Here is a 21,664-nt window from a genome sequence, read left to right as displayed (position 1 = left end):
TCAAACATCTGGACCTGGGGCAAAGGGGAGGGGGTAACTTTCTGCTCTATGGGCTGCTGGCATATTTCTGTAGAGCAGCCTTTTCAAACATTAAGAAGATTCAGGGCACAATTCTGTTTTTCCAAATTTGCATGTGTAAGCCTTTTAGTTTTTAAGTTCAATTTAAAGCTTATTTGAATATTGTAGAAATAGTTTCAGTGTAGGGTTCAGTGGCAGTTCCTATCCCACAGAAAGTGATGATGCTAGAAATGGTTGGTGGACTTGCTTTTTTATTTGTTTTACAAATAAGCAGCATGGCACAGTGTTGGCCATGAAGATGAGGCTCAAGTAATGCCTCTGACATAAACTGGCTGTGTGACCCTGGGCAAATTACTTGACTCCTTAGGCAGCTCTAAGATTCTAAAGTGGCATTGGTAGAGGGAGTCTGTGAGCTCCCTTGACCAGTGAAATCATGGATCCACTCTATCTTTTGGCCAAATATCTCTGCAAAACCCATGAGAGGGGTTGGGGGTGGGAGGAGGGATTGTTTTGTATTTGGACTGCTTTATTTCCAATCTGTCTTTATTAAGGAATGAGAAGAGATAGATTCAAAACTCGAAAGCTGTTGGTCCTAAGATACAGGTTAAATTCAAAACTTAAGTGTCTGTAAAAGGTCTGAAAGAGTTGTTAAAACCATTCTGCTTTCTTACCATCTCATTAGCTGCTGAATGCTGAAACCTAAATGTCTCAGAAGAAACCAAAAACCAGATGCTGGCCAGCAACACATTGGTGTATGCAGGTGTCCCAATTAAGCAGCAGTTTTTCCCAGTAATGCCCAGGGTAATATGATTACCTGAGAAACATCTTGACTTAAGTCTGGCCTGATGTAAACCACATCAACTTGAGCCATTTAAGCCCCACCGGCGACATCTGGTTTGCTGTGAAAAGAGGAATGTGTTCTCTCTAAGCCTAGGGTTTAACAATCAATCTATATTCATTTTATTAAATGAAACTCAATGTTTGAAAAAGAAGCCCTTCTGTTCTTGCCTAGATTAACCGTGGACATTTTATCTTTACAAAACCATTGTACAGCAAAGACTTATTCAGCTTTAAAACTATGAAGCATGAAAGGGCTCACCTGGGAGTTCAAACATTTAGCCTCAACTGTTATTCCCATCAATATTCCTTTTTGTTCCTTTTATTGATGGTTTGTTTTCACATGCCCTTCATTTCTGAATCCATCCCTCCTGCCTCTCCTGACCAGGGAGACTTGCCTTGTAACAAAGATTAAAAAAGATAAAACCTAGATCAATAAGACCAACCAACACATTAACCATGCCTGATAATATATGCAAAATCCCACACACAGTGTCTCCACACTTCTGCCAAGAAAAAAGGGAATGGCATTTTCTATCTTTTTTGGAGAGAAGAATTGCCTCTCCAACAGGGGTTCTTAATCTGAGGTCCAGGAGCTTTTAAAAAATATATTTGGAGGGGGCAGCTGGGTAGCTCGGTGGATCGAGAGCCAGGCCTAGAGATGGGAGGTCCTAGGTTCAAATCTGACCTCAGACATTTCCCAGATGTGTGGCCCTGGGCAAGTCACTTGACCCCCATTGCCTAGCCCTTACCACTCTTCTGCCTCGGAGCCAATACACAGTATTGACTCCAAGACGGAAGGTGAAGGTTTATAAAAAAAAAAAAGAATAAAAAATATATATATTTGGTTAACTTTCAATAAAAATGATTTTTTTTTGCAAAGGAAATCCCTTCTAAATGTTTATTTTTATTCATTAAAAATATTAATCTGAGAACTGCCAAAGGGGTTCATGACACACAGAGAAAGGTTAAGAGTCCCTGCTCTAGAATGTTTATTTATTTTTTTTAATCTTTCTTTTTTTATGGTGAACTTAACAAGCCTCAGTATATGCAAGGAACTAAAGAGAGAACTGCACATAAAACTGCAAACTTATGAACAGGTTTTTTAAGTGCATATTAAATTTAGCATGATAATAACAAGAGCAGCACAAGGGCAGTAATATAATAGAGAATCTCGGAGGTGCAGTGGATGGAGTGCTGGACCTGGAGTTAGAAAGACCTGAGTTCAAATGTGGCCTCAAACACTGTGTGTGTGTGTGTGTGTGTGTGTGTGTGTGTGTGTGTGTGACCCTGAGCAAGCCACTTAACACAGTTGACCTTGTCTGTAAAAATGAGCTGGAGAAGGAAATGGCCAACTACTCCAGGACCTTTGCCAAGAAAAGCCCAAATGGAGCTCCGGAAGAGTCAGAAATGACTGAAAATACAGCCCTTTCTGAATTTTCCCCTTTATTTGTATTTTAAATGTTTCTTTGATGCCTTTCTTTTTTATTTCATCTTTGTCTCTATAACCAGACCCCCATGAAAGCCCTCACTTTTAGCAAAGAGATACAGTCAAACAAAACATACCTATATATTGGCTGTGTCTGAAAAATGTCTGTTTTAATGTATAGCTAATTCTGAACCAGAAACAAATGTTCTGAACTTTTTTCCAGGACTAGCCAAGTTTATGATAATTACACAGTGTTAAGTTAAGTTTTGTTTTTCTTGTTCTTTCTTTTTACATTGTTGTCATGGCATACATGGTTTTCTTGTTTTTTATTTCATTCTATATCAGTTCATAGTCTTCCCATAACTTATCTTCATCAACATCACTTTCTATAGTGTGGTATTTCATTATGTTTGTGAACCATCGTTTATTTCTACATCCCCCAATTAATGAGTACCTATCTATTTCTAGTTCTTTGCTGCCAAAGTGGGGGGGGGGGCGGGAATAGACGGTACCTGGGATTTCTGAGGCAAAGGGTAAAGACCATTTCAGTTACTTCATAGAATTCCAAGCTTCCAGAATAGTTGGACCAATTCACAACTGCATCAAAAATATACCAGTGTTACTATCTTACTGTAGCCCCTCTGATATTGGTTATTTTCAACTTCTCTTATCCTTACCAATTTGCAGGTGTGAGATCAAGACTCAGAGTTGTTTTAATTTGCATTTCCCTTACTAGTGAATTGGAATTCTTTCATATGGTTGTAGTTTACAATTCTCCTTCTGAGACCATTTATTTACATTCTTTGCTTGTCAGCTAAAGAATGGCTCTTGGTCATATATTTGTGTTCATTTCCTATGAATCTTGAATATCAGACCCTTATCTGAGTTATTTGATGCAATGAACTTTTTCCTCAATTGTTTTTCTCTTATTACCCTGGCTGCAAAAGCTTTTAAATTTTATGTGCTCAAAATTATTTATTTTATCTTTTGTTATCTCTATCTCATTTGGTCAAGAAGACCCTTAGCCATGGTTATGAAAGACAAGTCCATCTATTTCTCCCAGTATTTTTTATGTGACCTTTTCTGTTCGTCAAATATTCATTTGGAATTTGTTGTCCTATCAATATTCTTATTTGACATTTCCCCATGGAGAAATATGATACTATGGGATTAGTTAGGTGTTTGACAGAAGGTGCTTTTTAAAAAGGTGTTTGTACCTTGGATTTATCAAAGGTAAAAAGGTTTCTATGACTGCAGCATATTTTCTATGTGAATAATTTATTAAATCTTAGCCCTTTGTTTATGCTGACCTCACTTTTTTGTTTCAGTTTTTGACCTAGGGAAGACCATCTGGAAGTCTGGCCTCTGATCCCAAGTGTGAAGCTAAGGCAAGGGGGATCGGAAGAAACAAGATTTACCCAGATGATACAAAATAAACTCAAGATATTATTGGGAGGGGGTGCTACTAACAATTGCACTAATCAGAAAGGAGTTCATGTAGGAGGTAGAGGGGGGATAACTAGAGAACTAAGAAGGGAATAAAGAGTGTCTGAGAGACAAATGGGAAATGTACATAAAAAGAGGTTACTGGTGTATTGAGAAGAGCTTTAAATGTCAAACATATGGGTCTGTATTGTATTCTACTGGCATTAGGGAGCCACTGCATCTTCTTGGGCAGAGGAGGGGTATGATCACACCTATGGTTCAGAATGGTCAATTTGGCATCAAGGTGGAAAAAAGTTGCAAGAGGGGAGATACTGTAGGTAGAGGGGCCATTTAGGATGCTATTTCCATAGTTGATGTAAGAGGTATTATTTCTATAGTACTTTAGCTTCTCTAAAGGAACACAAGACATTTCTCCTTTTTTATTTTGGCCAAATAGGTGGCATCAGCAGGATCTTTTGAAATCTTCTAGTAAGTGGTATTTCCTATTAGAGAAGTTTGTTGAGGCCCAATCTTTCTTGAGTGCCAACCTTAAAACTGATTTATGTCAATGAAAACTACCTTTGAGATGGAGTTATTACAAGAGAAGGGTGTGGGGGATAGCTTGTAGTTGATAAAAGAAAAAATGCCATGGATATGAAGGGGGTGGAAGGCTGATCACTACTGCCAAGTTGTATATGTCCCAGCACAAAGGTAGAGCTGGCAGGTACTTTGAGGTTGCCAATATCCACATGAGATAAATAGAGAAAAGGAGCTGGGGAATAATGAAAGGGACCAGAGAATTAGGAGCTGAGGAATTCAGATCCTGAGGTGGACCTAAATCCACTTTGTACTAGATGACTGATTTTGAATAGAAAGAGAGAAGGAAGGCACTAATGAAATAGTGAAATCAAGCCACAGTTGCCAAAATGGTGCAACGCCCTGACTCTCCATTCAGAAAAACTAGAGGCAATTTTTTGAAGGTACTTCAAACAACCAACATCTGGAACTGCTTAGAAACTTAGACAGGGAATAACACCTCCCCTCTCCCCACAACTGTCCAGTAGAGGTGAAAGGCTTCAGATTGCCAAATGCTGAAAGCAAGAAAGCTCCCACAAGGCCAATTGGGGAAATCTAAGTCTCTTTTCCTCTCACTTGGGAGGACTTGGGCTTCTCTGTTCTACTTCTGGAGGAAGGAAGAGAGAGTAAAGTAGGTGTCTATCAATCCTGGACCAGCTTTTCCCTCAACCACAGAGCCAGAGGCAACTGAAAGGGTTAGAACTTCTCCATTCCTAGAACAAAGCCCTGTACTAGGGGCTAGTATCTGTCAGGATATTGCTTTGTTTCAGAGCTGGCTTTTCCCACTAGGGTTTTTGCTAAAATGCCAGAGTAATTATATAGCCAATATGGTTTTATATACATATATATGTGCATATATATATGTATGTGTGTATGTATATGTTTATGTATATATATATGTATACATATATACATATATATGTCCTACAGAGCAAATAAGAATGACTGATAGACTGGGAACTCTGGGGTGCACTTTAATTTTAAAAAGTTTATTGGGGGCAGCTGGGTAGCTCAGTGTATTGAGAGCCAGGCCTAGAGTCGGGATGTCTTAGGTTCAAATCTGACCTCAGACACTTCCCAGCTGTGTGACCCTGGGCAAGTCATTTGACCCCTATTGCCTAGCCCTTACCACTCTTCTGCCTTGGAACCAATACATAGTATTGATTCCAAGATGGAAGGTAAGGGTTTTTATTTTTTAAAAAGTTTATAAAAATCAACTATCCATTTGCTGGGACTTCTTGCTGGTCTGAAAATATTCCCACAGAACCCAGTATAGGTCTGAGCTCATAGTCACTCAAGAAATACTTGTTGAAAGGAATTTAAATGCACAGACGGACGAAAAGAATGATGGTCACAGAAACAGTTATCAGGATTCTTAATTGAAATTTTTATTTTACTCAAGCTTTGCCAGGGCACATCTCTGAAATTATAATGAAGTCAATGGAAAGATGTGATTTGATATAGAAACATGCTCAACAAGAACTCTTCAAGCATATAGCTAATACATACAACCCGTACAATAATAACTGGTGACATCAACATGATAGGTCACCATCAAGTAAGATCTGTCCTTTTCAGTGGCTTTGATAAAAATCGGACTTTACAAATGAATTGGGGAGTACACTGCCAAAGGATGCTTTTCTTTTACAAAGGATTCAGCAGAGAGGACTTTTAAAATTGGGTGCTTTCTGGTACAGTATGTGTTAACTGATTTCCATGCAATCCTTTAGGAGCATATGTACCACATAAAGGAAGGCGAAGTTTGCACTGGGCCAGCCATACACTCACTGAAACCCTCAGTGACCAATAACACAAAATGAATTAGCTGGCTAGGGTCCGAACTGCAGTCTGTGGCTATAGACCAGAGCGCTTTTCCATATGGAGAGAAAAATCAGTGACCTTGGCCCTGACAGCTTTATTTTCTGAGTTATTGGTCCAGGCTTTTATCTACAAAACTACAGTGGATACAAAGAAACACATAAATCTTTAAGGCAAACTGGAAGTTATACTTAGGTGGCAGGAAGGGTCATTCAATATTCTGAGGACTAATTGGCTCAAATACAATGCTGACAGTGCAAGGCTGTCAGTAAATTCGACAATGGATTACAGTCTCTGAAATACTTATTAAGATTTGACTTGTGCGTCAGCAGACCTAATGGTCCACTAGCATACTTGATTACAAATACAGTAGAAATTCCTCAAACTGCTGGTGTTGTTGGACAAAGATAACACCTGCACCATCATGAGCTATTGGTTATTGTGAGGGAAACTAGACATCAGTAGGTACATAGGGAACTCACACTGATCCACAGTATGATCAAAGCTGGTAGGTACTGGAAATGTTCTGTTTTATGAGTATTTCAATTATCATTTAAAAAATTAGCATCTCAAAGCCCCCCAACCCGGAGAATCTGGCTGCTGAAGGATGCTAGATTAAAACCCAGGGCTTCCCACAATTCTTGGAAAGTTTCATTTTCATTTTATTGCAAGATATAATGGAAGAAGGAAATGCGGGAGCCTGGGGCCCTCTTTGGGAAACAGCTCTGCTTCTGATTGGCTAAAGTTGACGACCATTAAAACTCTAAGAATGATTAAGGCAAATGTTCAGCTCTAAGATGTCCTGGTCTTAAACCGTATAGGGCTTTATTGACCTGATGCAATATGTCATTCCAGATTACATAATCAAAGAACCAGGTGCACAGGTCAGACTATAGGGGAAGCCAGCCCCAGATGTATCATGTGCTATATTCTGCACTAGGTGAGGCTTTACAGTCAGAAGGCTCTGTTGCACGGATCCAATACAGAATGATGATGTCCACATGTGAAAGAGGGCAAAGCCTCTAGGCAAACCAAATATGAAATGAGACATTCAGCCATAGTCACTGCATGGGATAGATAATGTGCAACTAAGAGAAACGATATGGCCGAGACTTCTAGAGTCACCAACCTGACCTCTGGCTCAGCAGGCATGAACCTCAACTGAAGGAATTTCAGCCAAGCTACATGCTGAATTAGCAGGGACAAGAGTCACAATCACACCACATTAACTAGAGGAAAGAAGAGCAGGATGTGGGTGTATGCACTGCTCTGTTTCAGTACCTACATGGAGGGGTGTGACAGTCACAGTAGAATTTCTAGGAGTCTAGCTTCAGCACCCACAGATATTACCAGATTAGCTCCCATGAGAGTTACATGTTTCTTGCAATCACTTGTTCTGACAAAAGAATTTCATTCATCTATTCAGTTCACTTAGGTACACTGCCTTAGTTGCTTGGTTGTTTCATCTGAGAAGGCAAATCCATTGGCACTTGTCAAAGGCCAGTATGTGCGCCATTGAGAAAATAAACACCCACCTGAAAGGCCTACTTGAATAGCAAATTTATGTCCAGTGATTTAATTATGCATGATTTGCATATCTTAGAAAGATAGAAAGATATTAGCAAGAAATGTTGTAAAGAAACCTTTCTACAATAAAAAAAATTTAGCAAAAATATATTTCACACTGGATTTCCCAAATAGTGATTGTTTGGAATTATCATATAAATATTTGCAAATACCCCTTATAAATCTGATCAATTGCTCACATACTTAAGATTTTTCTTTCCAACATAGTTGAAAGCCAAAAACTTTTTTGTAAAAAAGTTTTAGAAAAAAAATACCCATTTGTAAAACCGTATCATGTGCCAAAATACACTGATTCCACCAAAGTAAAACAAAACAAAAAACAAACCAAAAATCAAACCCCTAAACAACCCGCTATGTGGATGTGCAGTTAAGTTAGCAGATGCAATGGCAAATCATTGCATGTTCAATATCATCTACACGCTGACTTCTAGAGCTCAGTCATTGTCTGACCCATTTGGAGGTAAGAAAACTAATGCGTCATGAAAAGTGTGTCCATATGCCCTAAGCCGGTACACACCATACATCATTACATGCATCTGGTTTGGAGCCAGATCATTAAAAGTGACAGCCATATCTGAACAGCATCCCTCTACTACTTTCTGGGGGTTATTAGACATTGCCTCTTTAATGAGAAACCCAATTGATTTAATGTTAAATACATCTTTTCCTTCGGAATCTTCTGCATTTTCTGCAAACACTCCAGAATACTTCAAGCAGATTGCTAGCTGCTTATCTTCGGATACCTTCCAGATCATACTTCCTTGTTCAGGACACTTTTGGGGGTCACTGAGAAGCTGTTTAAGTCTTTTCATTGATTCTATACTTAAGACAATTCCTCCTTCAATATCCACATACTCAAGCTCTCCATATTTTATAGTATGGCCTATATAGAATGGTTGGGTTGCGTCTCTTTTCAACAAGAAAAACTTTAGATTTTCAATTACAGCAAACGTGGTAGGGCGGGCAAGGAAGAACCAGTTGTATTCGTCTTTATAGTTATCATAGGCATATCTGTATGCTTTTCTCATCATTGTCCACATGTCATTTGTTTCAAGATTAATTGACTCAAACACCTTAATACTTTCGGTACAGAAGAATTCTACTTTGTCACAGTGTTTGGTCCAAGTGTCTTTCACAGCAGCCCAACGACCCACATCTTTGGGTTTGACAAGAATCATACAGTATACACGAACACTCTTAACAAGTTCCATGCGTTCAGCCTCAGAAATTTTCAAAAAGTCTTCTTTGCTAAGTGCTTGAAGGTGATGGTGCTCATGATGACTTATATTTTCGTGACCAATCCTAATGTGTCCTAGCATAGTAACCAAAGCACAGAAGATGCTTCCAAGCATCATACCCTTCAAAAATGAACTGCTTTCAAAAAGCATTTTTCCTATAAAGAAGAAAAAGACCCTTCAGATACCTTATGGAAAGCCAGTCTAGTCATTTCATTTTCTATTTGCTCACAGAATGATTTTTGTCCTTAAAGGCCTAAAATTACAGTTACAAGTTCTTTTTATAGAATATATTTATATCTATCTATCTATCTATCTATCTATCTATCTATCTATCTATCTATCTATCTATCTATCTATCTAGATGACATGGCCATGTCTCTCCTAGACTTCAAGGAAAGAAAATACCCTTTTAATAAGGCCTTGATAGAAACGTATCTTTGGTCTGACTATGTATCTGAATCTTTGGTGTGGAAAATATGGTCACTGAACACATGGATGTAACAATCTATTGTTCCAACAGTATGCAATTATTGGTTAAATTCAGAGCTGTGATGCATCAATTCTCTATAGGGTAGAAATGGAATGGAAGTGCCAGGCACATAAAAGTGCTTAATAAGTGCTTGCTGACTCATTAATTCTTGGACTCCATCTAAGGGAATGTATTTCCTTGACTTCATTTGTGAGGTAGCTTGGAAGAAAGGCAGTGTGGAATAGCAGATAGAAGAGGGGAGATCTGGGTTCAAATCCTGCTTCCAGCTACTTATATTATGTGTGATCCTAGGTAAATCACTTAATGTCTCTGAAGCTCAATTTCCTTACCTGTAAAATGAAGCTACTAATAGCACCTACTGCTGAGGTGTTCTTGTGAGGCTCAAATGAGATAATGTATCTAATATTTTGGACATGACCAATGTGGGAATATGTTTTACTTGACTATGCATAGTTGTTACATGAAGTTTGTTTTACCATTTTTTCAGTGAAGGGGAGTAAAATAAATGCTTATTAATTGGAGAAAAAAAGATATTCTATCTAATAGGTAGCATGTAAGCTCTTTGATAGAAAGGCCTACTTCAGTTTTTTCCTTGTATTTCCAGTGTCCAGTAGTGCCTGGTACATTGTGGCTGCTTAATAAATACCTGCTGACTGAATGATATGTAATGTGCTTTGCCAACCTTAAAGTGAATTCTTATTATGCTGAATTTTATCCAAATGTGCTGGCATTGTCTTTACTCCTAAAAAATGAAAGACAAGAGGTGAAATGCATCATGAATCAGCAAGTTGGGAGGTAGCACCTGTATTGACACTTATGTTGTCTTTCTGTGTCATGGCTATTGAGCCCAACAGCCCATGTTGTGTTTACATGGATATTTCTAAGTATTAAGGCTAAGTATTTGAATATTACCCACCTTTTTGCTCTTTCTCAAAAGGAGGAAATAGCAACAGAAGGCATAGTCTACTAATTAGCTGACCTTGTTAGCTATTTAGACATAAGATTCTAGATCCAGAGCTGAAAGGAAACTCAAAGGCCATCTAATATAACCCTTGTTTTATAGAGGAGGAAACTGAAGTCCATGGAGGGGGAAGTTACTTGCCTAAAATCACATATAGGATCCTATATCCCAAGCTGGACGGGATCCCACTGGGAAGTTAGTCTAATGTTTTGTTTTTTTTTTTAAGTCTAATGGTTTTTACAACGGAGGAAACAGACTCAGGGAGGGGAAGGAACTTGTCCAAGGTCACACACAGGATTCTAGATCCAGAACTGGAAGATATCTGGGAAGGCCACTGAGACCAATCTTTTCATTTTACAGAGGAGGAAACTGAGGTACAAGGAGGGGAAGGGACTTGCCTAAAGTGGCAGGATCCTCAAAGGACTATTTTTCTTCTTCCATTTAAGACAAAAGATACATGTTTTCAGAAAAATAATCCCAAGAAGATAATTCAATGGGATAGCCCATTTGGCAGAGTTGTGCCACTGAAAGCACATCACATTTAGAATCAGAAGACAGAGCTTTGGCCAAGTCACTTTAATGCTCTTGGACCTCCATTCTTCATCTGTAGAAGATCTGTGTTAGATGGCCATTGAGAGCTTCTCCTCTTTAAATCTAGATTCCTATGGATGAAGCCACTTCATTTCTCTGGGTCTTAATTTCTTCCTTTGTAAAATGAGGCAGGGGTAGACTAGAAGGTCTCTAAAATACCTAGCTCTAAATATATAATCTTATAGACCTGGACCTGTTATTTTACTAGTCTAGAGAAATCCTAAATGAGGAAAACTCTCAATGAAACATATATATGTGTACATATATATGTGTGAATATTTATATATATATATATATTTTTCTGTGTGTATGTGTATGTGTGTGTATGCTGAAACCCTGGTCTTCCCAACATAGAGGCTTTCTATCCACTACTCCATGGTTCCATGATGCTATGGAAAAGTCTATTGCATCATTTTAATTCAAAATAAAATCGAGGTTTTGTCAAATACAGTTACAGAAGAACAAATTTAAATAAATTTATGCTAAGAAAAAGTGATGTTTCCTCAACTTCCTTGATTCTACCAAAAGAAAAGCTCAGTTCTAGGATTCTATTTCTTCCCTTGGAGTTCTCTTTGCCTATCTTTAGGATGTCAGAGGGAGGTAGATTCTTTACAGACATAGGCTCAAACTTCTCATTTTAGAGAGAAGGAAAGTGAGGGGTTAAGTGACTGGTCTGAAGTCACAAAGATTTAGTGGCTGGGCAGGCTTCTTGACACCCAAGGTCAGTTTACTTATCAGGATGGTATGATAACCTTCATAGCACTTCCTTCTACTAAGAATTTCACAAATGAGTCACTAAAAACCTGCCCCTTTTCTTCTTCAGATGAGATTTGTTTTGCCTAAATCACCCTCTACTTCGCCACCAACCCATACTTTATTAACCTAATACAAACCCAGCAATCATACCCCCTCCCCTCTGTTGCCTTTCTAAAAGAAAAATCGAATTTCCCCTCTCACCTGAGGGGCTGTAAAGGGTGTGGGATGGGGCAGGAAGGAGTTCCGGGGTTGGGCAGTCTCACTGTGCCACTTGCTGCATAAACATAGTTGTGTGGAAGAACAGAGAGCTGGGTTGTGCCCTTCATACGAACTGCCAAGTGGCACAACAACCTTGTGTTCACAAGGGACAGGCTGCTAACAACCATTTTTATCATTCTGGTTTCTCGTTCCTTATATATCATTATTCCAAGTGAACATCTGGCTTGTCAGTGGCCAACACTGATATTAGAAATTTGCCTCTAACACCAAGGTCATCTATGGAGAGTAGGGGTGGGTGGATTGTGATGATGGTGATGGTACTGGGGGGAGCCAAACTACTGCATTACAGGCAGTGTGTTCTTTGGAATAAAAAGGAAAAACAATGAATTTCCCCGAACTCTCCTAAATGATGAGTCTTTCCCCCAGGAGGGTAAGAAGAATGGGGTTGAGATCTGGGTCCAGGAATCAATTTGGTGCAGACTGGAGGGAGGGGAACAGAAACCCTTCGTACAAGTGACAGCGGGGTGTGGGGAAGAGGAGAGGGTACAGGCGGAGAGGGAGAGGAAAGAGAGAAAGACGCGCGCACGCGCCCTGAGTGGAGTATGTGTGCAAGTGTCTCTCCAGGAGATGAAGGGAGGGGAGAAGCTCGAAAAAGATAAAGGGGGAGGGGAGAAGCTCAAAGAAGACCAGGGGGGAGAGGGGCGACGCTTCCCTCTAACACTCCCACCCCTTCGCAAACAGCGCCCCCCACGGGGCAGGGGCGGGGCCCCGGCACTCACCGGCGAGGAGGCAGGCGACTGGCGGGCGGGCGGGAATGAGGGCGGCAGGGTGCTCGCGGAAGTCCCACCGCAGCTCCTCTGGTCAGGCTGGGGCAGGCTGTCAGTCGGTCAGGCCCCGCACCCCCCACCCCCCGGCTGCGCTCCCAGGTGGGGCCGGCTTCTCGGAGGCGGGGCCCGGAGGGGGGAGGGCAGGGCGGGGTTAGGAGAAAGGGAAGGAGGAGGAGGAAGCTGCGCGCGGCAGGAGGTGGGAGGCGGTGGAGGGGGCGGGGCCAGCGAGCGGTCTGGCGGCGTAGCGTCACTCTGCGTGCTTCGGGGCCTGGACGCACGGTCCACCTGAGCAAGAGAACGTGGAGCAAGCGAGCGTTCCGACCCTACCGTGACGCACGCGCTGCGCGTGTGTGACGCCAGGCTAGAGAGCTAGCCTGTCGTTCGAGCAAGTAAATCGGTCTCTCATTGGTCAGCTCCTGAGAGTCGGCGCTACGTAGACGGTGGCACGCGCGCTCGGGCCCTGTGAGGTATTCCCGCTCTCCTCTGCGAAAGTTCCTCAGGAGCTGGGCCTTCGAGAGCTGCGCAGTTAGGCCGCAGCGGCTTTTAAACTAGAGGACTTAAATCTAGACCTGAGAGGAATCTCACAGGCGAACAACTTTAACTTTAATTCGACAGAGGAAGAAACTGAGCCCCCAGGGAGGTAAATTAAAAAAAAAATTCCAGCCCCAAATGGAACCTCAGAGGCCTCCTAGTTCAGCCCCACTTTTTTGACAAGACTTAGAAATAGCCTTAAGTAGAGGGAATGACTTGCCCAAGGACAACACTTGTTAAGTCCAGTCAGGCCTTATTCTTTCTGGGCCCCTGGATCCTAGCCTAGCCTCTGTAGTCCACTGATTCCTGAAGTCTGGCCAAGCTCAAGTTTATTATTTCTGTGACACTGTCTTTTGACCTCATTCTCTGCTGTCCCTTTTCCTTTTGCCTTCAGTCTTTCCTAACGTCATGGTTTTTTCTGATGACTTCTGTCTTGTCTGGCCAGAATAGTTAAGCTTCAGCTTCAATATTAATCCTTTCAGTGAACTGGATGACCCATAGACATCTTAAATCCAGCATGGCAAGGGGCAGCTAGGTGACAGTGGATAGATTCCCCCACCAAGGGGCGGTGCAAAGGTGCCTAGCCCTTACCCTCCTGTTTTAGAGTTGTTACTAAGACAAGAAATAAGGGTTTAAAAAATAAATTCAATATATCAAATACTGAACTTATGCCTCCCCCCTGGAAAACTCTCTCTTTTTAATTTCCATATTGCTTTTACCACTATCCTTCTAGTCATTCAGGCTCCTGACTTATGTGTGGTCCTCTCCTCACTTTCTCTCACCCCTTATTTATCCAATCTGTTGCCAAGACCTGTGGATTTTACTTTGGTAACATCACATAAATATGCCCCCTTCTCTTTTGTGACACTTCCACCATCCTGATGCAGGCCATCATAATATCATGCCTGGACTATTCCAATGTCCTACCACATGGATGTATGCTACAAGTCCCTGCTACAAGTTTCTTCCTTGCTTCATTCCATCCTCTACTCAGTTGTTAGAGTGATCTTTCTAAATTGTAGTGCTCATATCATCACACCCTCCCCCCATTCAGTCACATATAGTGGTTCCCTATTACCTCCAGGATAAAATATAATATCCTTTCAAAGTCTTTGAAAAAAGACCATCATGAGTTATCTCCCCTCTCTACCTTTCTAGTCTTTTTGCATTTTAGACTCCCCCAAGTACTCTCTCTCATCCAGTGACACTGGCTTCCTTGCTGTTCCACAAACAAGAAAAAGTCATTTTTGCAAAACCAACTACATCTACCAAGTCTTTCCATTTCATGCAACATTTCAGGTAACTGGCATTTATTATATGTGCGCCAGACACCGTGCTAATTGATGGAGATACAGAGAAAGTCCAAAAAACAAAAACAGAAATATCCAAACTGGAACCAAAAAATCAGAGCTTTTTCTCAAGGTGCTATGGAGGAGACATTTTTCCAAAGAACTATGTACAAATAAGATGTACACAGAATAAATTTAGGTAGTCTGAGGGAAAGCATTAATGTTGAGGAGGATCTATAGTCTCTCAATTCTGCAAATAAGGGAAGGAAGTTAAATTTTCATCAAGAGAAGTCATTATAATGAAACATATTCACGTTTCTTCCAGAAAACGTTGAACTTTTACAAATGTAACGATGATTATGGAATAGTGCACATAAGGGCACTCAGTTCATTCATTGAATAGCTTTTGTAGTTTTATAAATTTAGAGGTGGAAGGGACCTCAGCCATCCAAGGAAACATATTACAGATGAGGATAACAAGATCAGAGAAGTTAAGTGAATAAGGGGGCAACTGGGTATGCTAAGTGGTTAGAGAGCCAGGCTTGGAGACAGGAGGTCCTGGGTATAAATCTGGTCTTTTAACATTTCCTATCTATGTTACCCTGAGCAAGTTACTTAACCCCCATTGTTGATCCTCACAACAATCCTGGGAAGGTAGGTGCTATTGCCCCTTTTGACAAATGGGGAAACTGGCAGACATATGTGAATTGATTTGCCCAGAGTCACACAGCTAGCATTCATCTCCATTGAAGCAAACTGCCCAAAACAGAATTGCATTTTTCCCTTTGTTACAAAACAAGAGTGGACTTATTGGGGAGAGAAGGAGGAAGATATTCAGAAACAAAAGTGATATAAAAATAGAATGCATCAGTAGAAATTTTTAAGTCTTAGAAAGTGGCCAAAAAACACATAATCAAATAAATATGGAAAATGAAGAGGGAAAGAGAATGTTAAACTATTAATGTTTAATAAGGTCTGTTTAACAACGCAAATCCTAATTAACAGACCCTAATAAAGAGACCCAAATTAACAAAGAAGTGATAACAAATTTTTTTCCTCTGCCCTTTTCCAAATTTTTATTTCTTCTGTTTTCTTTTTTCTTCCTTAATGTTCTTTTATGGTATGTAGTTATAGTCACTGTGTATACACCATTGAAGTCACTTAAATTTTTTTTCTCAATTACATGTAAAAACAATTTTTAACATTCATTAAAAAAATTTTGAGTTCCAAATTCTCTCCCTATCTCCCTTAGGTTTTTAATTTAATACAATCTGAATTATCCATTTTACTTCCCATAGTACTCTCTATCTCTTGTTTAACCATAAGTTCTTCCCTTATCCATAGAACTGACAGGTGAAATATTCTATACTTTCCTAATTTGCGTATAGTATTACCCTTTATTTTTAAATCATGTATCCATTTTGATCATATCTTGGTATACAATATGAGATGCTGATCTATACCCAGTTCTGTCAAACTACTTTCTAATTTTCCCAGCAATTTTTTGTTAAATAGTGAGTTCTTATTCCAAAAGCTTGGGCCTTTGTGTTTATCAAACATTAATATAACTTTTCTAAAGTTATATTTATCTCAATTTTTTCTTGTTTATTTTGTGATTATATTTATCTAGGTCTCAGAGGGGATAGTTGAGGAATCCTACTAGAATAGTTTTAATGTTTCCTCTTGTAACATTTAACTTTTCCTTTAAATTGCTACAATGCCATCAAAATTAGAAGGAAAACAACAAACTGGGAGAACATTTTTATGACAAAACTCTCTGACAAAGGTTTAATTTCCCAAGTATATAAGAAACTAAGTCAAATTTACAAAAACATCAAGCCATTCCCCAATCCGCAAATGGTCAAGAGACATGACTAGGTAGTTTTCACATGATGAAAAAGTGTTCTAAATCCTTTCTGATTAGAGAAATGCAAATTAAAACAACTATGAGGGACCACATTACACCTAGAAGACTGGCCAATATGGCAGCAAAGGAAAATGAAAAATGTTGAAGGGGATGTGGTAACACTGGGACACTAATACACTGCTGGTGGAGTTGTGAATTGATCCAACCATTCTGGAGGGCAATTTGGAACTATGCCCAAAGGGTGCTAAAAGACTGTCTGCCCTTTGATCCAGCCATAGCACTGCTGGGTTTGTACCCCAAAGAGATAATAAGGAAAAAAGACATGTACAAGAATATTCCTAGTTGCGCTCCTTGTAGTGGCAAAAAAAATGGAAAATGAGGGGTTGTCCCTCAATTGGGGAATGGCTGAACAAATTGTGGTATCTGATGGTAATGGAATATTATTGTACTGAAAGGAATAATGAACTCTAGGAATTCCATGTGAACTGGAAAGACCTTGAGGGGTTGATGTGAAGCAAAAGGTGCAGAACCAAGAGAACATTGTGTAGGGATTAAATTTATGATTAGACTAAATATAAGAGAATGTGGTCACCAATTTTTAAATTAATACAACCCAAGTCAAAATAACTTTAAGTAGCTTTATTTACAAGGAGAGGTAAAGAGTGAAAATAGAGAAATTAAAGAGAGGGTAGAGTAAGAAGTCTAGCTTATCACCCTAAATGTTGCTCTGGTCCCTGGCTCAGCCCATGCAGGGCTCAACCCCTCAGCCTGAGAACTTAGTGGTCAATTAAGCAAGGGTTCAACCCACGTGGCTTCCTCCAAGAAGAGGAGGCCTCTGTGGAACTAATCTCTCCAGAAGCCAGGAAAGGAAGGTCAGTTTTTCAGTTGCCAGGAGAAGATCCAAAGGTAGAAGATCTACTAGAAGTAGTCCAAGAACCAGAGTCCCAGGTCCAAGCTCCTCCAGGCCCAAGATTAAGGACATTGGACAGGAAGTTCATCATCTTTTATAATCCCTTTTTTATGTCTTGTCTCTTCCTCCACTTTATGGGGACCAATTGTAGTCTTTAAATTTGCTTAGCACTGCCCAGGGGGCAGTCAGTCACTTCTGGAGGTGTTACTCACTTTATTAAGTGGTTTTTGAACCTCCCTTACTTAATGTTAAGTAGGGGTGCCTTCGCTTTTGGTTGATTAAATTTAAAAGTAGGCAAGGGGAGAGTCAATCCCATCTTCACAATTGTACACAGAGACTGATATGTTATGGCACAATTGAATGTACTAGACTTTTCTACTAGCAGCAGTGCAATGATCCAGGACAATCCAGAGGAACTTATGAGAAAGAATGCTATCTACATCCAGAGAACTGTGGGAACAGAAAGGTAGAAGAAAAACATTGATTACGTAGTTTGATAGGGGTATGATTAGGGTTTTGATGTTAAAAGATCACTCAATTGCAAATATGAATAACATGGAAATAGGTTTTGAACAATGACACATGTATAATCCAGTGGAATTGCTTGTGAGCTCTGTGGGAGAAGGCGGAGAAAATCATGAATCATGTAACCATGGAAAAATATTCTAAATTAAAAAAAAAAAGAATTTGGTTGCTATAGCATTTGGTTCATTTATCTTTTTTTTTTTTAACCCTTACCTTCCATCTTAGAATCAATACTATGTATTGGTTTCAAGGCAGAAGAACAATAAGGGCTAGACAATTAGAGTTAAGTGACTTGCCCAGGGTCACACAGCTAGGAAGTGTCTGAGGCTATATTTGAACCTAGGCCCTCCCAGAGAGGCCTGGCTCTCAATCCATTGAGCCACCCAGCTACCCCTCATCTATCTTTAATAATGACATTACTTCATTGTTTGTGATACCTTTTTAACAAGATGAAGTTTTTTAAACCCATACCATGTCTCCAGGCTTGGTTCTTTATCCACTGAGCCACTTAGTTGCCCCTATTATATTCAGTTTTGCTGGGAGCTGATTCTTGGTTGTAATCTGTGTGGATAGAATTTTGCTTTCCAGGGACTCTCTTTCCCAGCTTCCCATGTTCCTTCTTACATTATGTGCTAACATAGGGAAGATACAAGTTTTGTGTAGCCCTGCCTCTCACTCTCTTCTTCCAGGAACACAGCTGGTGGGGCTTGGGGGGGAGAGCGTGGTAGGAAGAGTTTACTCATGTGGCTTTACTCAGGTTTTAATTTTTGTTTTTTTACTTCTACTTCAAGTGATTATTAATAAACTTTATAAAATATAATACTTGGAGTTATTGGATAGTAATTTTAATCTTACACTCTGTGCCCTTACTGCTCCTTCTGCTGCTGCTGCTCTTGCTCCCTTTGCTGCCACTGCTGCTGCCTCCCACCATTGCTGCCTCCCACATTTGACCAGACATGGCCTGGGGGTTCTTGCTAAGCTTGCTACCTACCTGATACTTCTCTTGAACTCTCTGGCTGGGGGGCCTTGTGAGATGCTTTTTGTGTGGCTGGTAAAATATAAATCCCCCTTTCCCTTATGTTGCTAACAGCTGAGTGCTGATGTAGGGAAAAAAGGAGGGAAAGGACAGGGAAAAGGAAGGGTAGGAAGGTAGCTGGGGGTTCAACCCCTCTGCCTGGTGGCAAGGAAATTGACCAGGCTTTCTTCTTCTTAATTAGACTAGGGAGTTTAAATAAAACCAAAGCTAGACTCAATAGAAAGTTAGATAGGTTTATTTGGGATTTTAGGAAAGGGAAGGTTTGGGAAATTATAGGAAAGTTTGATCTCCAGCAGCAATGCAGGGACTAAAGCTCTCCACCCAGGTTTGGGGAAAAAGGTGCCAAAATCTATGCTTCTCTCTTCTTTTATTCTTCCTCAGACACCTCCCACAAAGGAATTTTAAAATGCACATTTTAAATTGCACTTTAAAATGCACATTCCCCCATGATCCTTTGGAAGACCAGTCTCCCCAATGGCTTATAACAAACACAAATAAACTTATAATCACAATCAAAGTAAAGGGTATATACATCAATGCAAGGGGAAAATGGCAACAATTTTAGGATAAAAGAAACAACAAAAGAAAACCAAATACTTATATAGTAAATATATTTTAAACTTATATTACTGCAAATTCAAAACAAGTTAAAGAAAAATCTTCTCAATACTGTTGATGTGCTTCAAATACCAAAAGGAGAGAAAAAATAAAACTGAAATAGTATATTTGCACATGCAAGCAAAAACAATAATAAAAGAGTTTTAAAATTCAAAAATATATAGCTTACATTATATGATGCACTGTGTCAGCTAAGGAAATGTAGAGTACAAAGGTTTCTCACCCAAAAAATGAGATCCATTTCTTTTTTAACTTAACCACTGTGTGAGTACAAATGATTTTCAGAATAAAACAGTAATACAGTAGATAATGCACATTCAGAGAGGTACCAAAGTCCCCCAAAATCACAATAGCCCAATTACTTACAATAGCAAACAAACCCACTATCATATTTTATATAAGTTGCTGTATGACAAAAAACCCTATGAACTGATGTATATTTGTTACAATTTTACAGACATAGCACATCTTTAATATAACATTGTTTATAATATAAATATTTTTTAAAAATCATTTAGAAACTATTATTTAATTAAAATTATTTCTGAAGACCCCTTAGAATTGCCATTTAAATTCTTAGCTCAATAAATTCTCCAAAGGTTGTTAGCCAGGTTGAGTTCATCCACTATCTCTGTGACACTTAACAAATGCAAAATGGAAGAAAAAGCTGTTTATGGGCTTTACAATATTTTGTTCAGTAAAGTTATAGGGGAAAGGTAACAGAATATATCTAATAGTTAAAACACAGTAGATTAAACTGATTCAGTGTAACAGAATAGTATTGAATGCATTAATGATTGAACTTAAAACAAAATTAAAACTTAAAGCAGACAATCAGCAAAATACAATAAAATATAGAGACTTTCATAAAACAATGGAATCTGAAGAGGCTTAAAATTTTCCTTTCTCTATTCGTTCAGACTCCTTTTGTCAGAACTGTGGGATTTCCCATATCGAGGGAGAACATGGGTTTGAGGAATCTCAAACTGGATGAATCTTAGAGCCTGGGCCAAAGAGTTGCAGGGAGATGAATCTCAGGCAAGATAAGTGAAAGGATCAGTGCACTCATGAAAAAACATCGTAAAGCTTGAAGCTGTTTGAAATAGGTAACGCACTGCTCTTTCATAGAATATGCCATGCTTGTAATCAACTTCCTGTATGGAAGAGTCTCTTCCTTCTCCTCATCCCTCCGCCCCAGGTCTCCTTTCACATGGAGGCTAATTGTTGCCTAAGGAAAGAACTCCCCAGCTTTTACCAGTTGGTTTGTGATTCTGAAGACACAGTGGCAGGTACCAGCAGAGTGGGACCTGGGGCAGGGCCTGAGGTTGGATGAAAAGTCTGGGTCAGAGGCCAGAGATCAGGAGCAGAGTTGCTGAGGGCCTGGAACTGGGGGCCCAATAAGTGATTAGGGTCAGAGACTGGAGGAAGCAGTATCAGCAATGCCAGAGTCAGCAGCAAGGAATGAAGAAGAAAGGAGGAATGAGGAACGAGGACTCAAGCAGTTGGGCGAGAGAAGCCATTTATCTCTTCTTTGCCAAGAGTCCCCAGGCTAAAAATAGCCTGGCCAGTAGGGAGAGCAAGCAACTGGGCAACAAGTAGGAAAAGAAAAATGCAGCAAGCTCCAAGTAGAGTTGGAGTTTGCAAAGGTAGGTGGGGTGGGCAAAAAGTCGTCGCAGGAGAAACATGGCTTAAAACATTATCTAGGATATCTTTTTTTTTAATTTATTTTTTATTTTATTTTATTTTTAAATTTTTATTTGGTCATTTCCAAACATTATTCATTGGAAACAAAGATCATTTTCTTTTCTTCCATCCCCCCCTCCCTCCACCTCTCCCACAGCCGACACGCAATTCCACTGGGTATCATTTGTGTTCTTGATTCAAACCCATTTTCATGTTGTTGGTATTTGCATTAGAGTGTTCATTTAGAGTCTCTCCTCAGTCATATCCCCTCCACCCCTGTAGTCAAACAGTTGCTTTTTGTCGGTGTTTTTACTCCCACAGTTTATCCTCTGCTTGTGGATAGTGTTTTTTAGATCCCTGCAGGTTGTTCAGGGACATTGCATTGACACTAATGGAGAAGTCCATTACCTTCGATTGTACCACAATGTATCAG

The 21,664-nt window shown here is 39.8% G+C and overlaps 2 protein-coding genes across 2 annotated transcripts in view; both read right to left on the bottom strand.

Moving 5' to 3' along the window:
• CUL4B (cullin 4B) overlaps positions 1 to 12,850 on the bottom strand; it is a 165,629-nt gene extending 152,779 nt beyond the window's left edge. The window contains exon 1 of the mRNA XM_056808903.1: positions 12,725 to 12,850. The gene's annotated coding sequence lies outside the window, so the exon portion shown is untranslated. The remainder of the gene's footprint in view (positions 1 to 12,724) is intronic.
• C1GALT1C1 (C1GALT1 specific chaperone 1) lies at positions 5,649 to 12,858 on the bottom strand. The gene is made up of 2 exons (XM_007507141.3): positions 12,725 to 12,858; positions 5,649 to 9,083 (listed from the first exon to the last, which is right to left on the bottom strand). The coding sequence occupies exon 2, from the start codon at positions 9,076 to 9,078 to the stop codon at positions 8,125 to 8,127; it is 954 nt and encodes a 317-aa protein (XP_007507203.1). The 5' UTR covers positions 9,079 to 9,083; positions 12,725 to 12,858; the 3' UTR covers positions 5,649 to 8,124.
• Between the last annotated feature and the right edge of the window lie 8,806 nt (positions 12,859 to 21,664).

Source organism: Monodelphis domestica, chromosome X (genome assembly GCF_027887165.1).
Source record: "Monodelphis domestica isolate mMonDom1 chromosome X, mMonDom1.pri, whole genome shotgun sequence".
Taxonomy (NCBI): Eukaryota; Metazoa; Chordata; class Mammalia; order Didelphimorphia; family Didelphidae; genus Monodelphis; species Monodelphis domestica.
The sequence above is the reverse complement of the archived record's forward strand: the minus strand, read 5'-3'. Positions and strand labels throughout refer to the sequence as shown.

What these genes read in the sequence shown, in the direction of transcription:
- C1GALT1C1 (XM_007507141.3), bottom strand. Translation starts at nt 9,078, where the DNA reads ATGCTTTTTGAAAGCAGTTCATTTTTGAAGGGTATGATGCTTGGAAGC.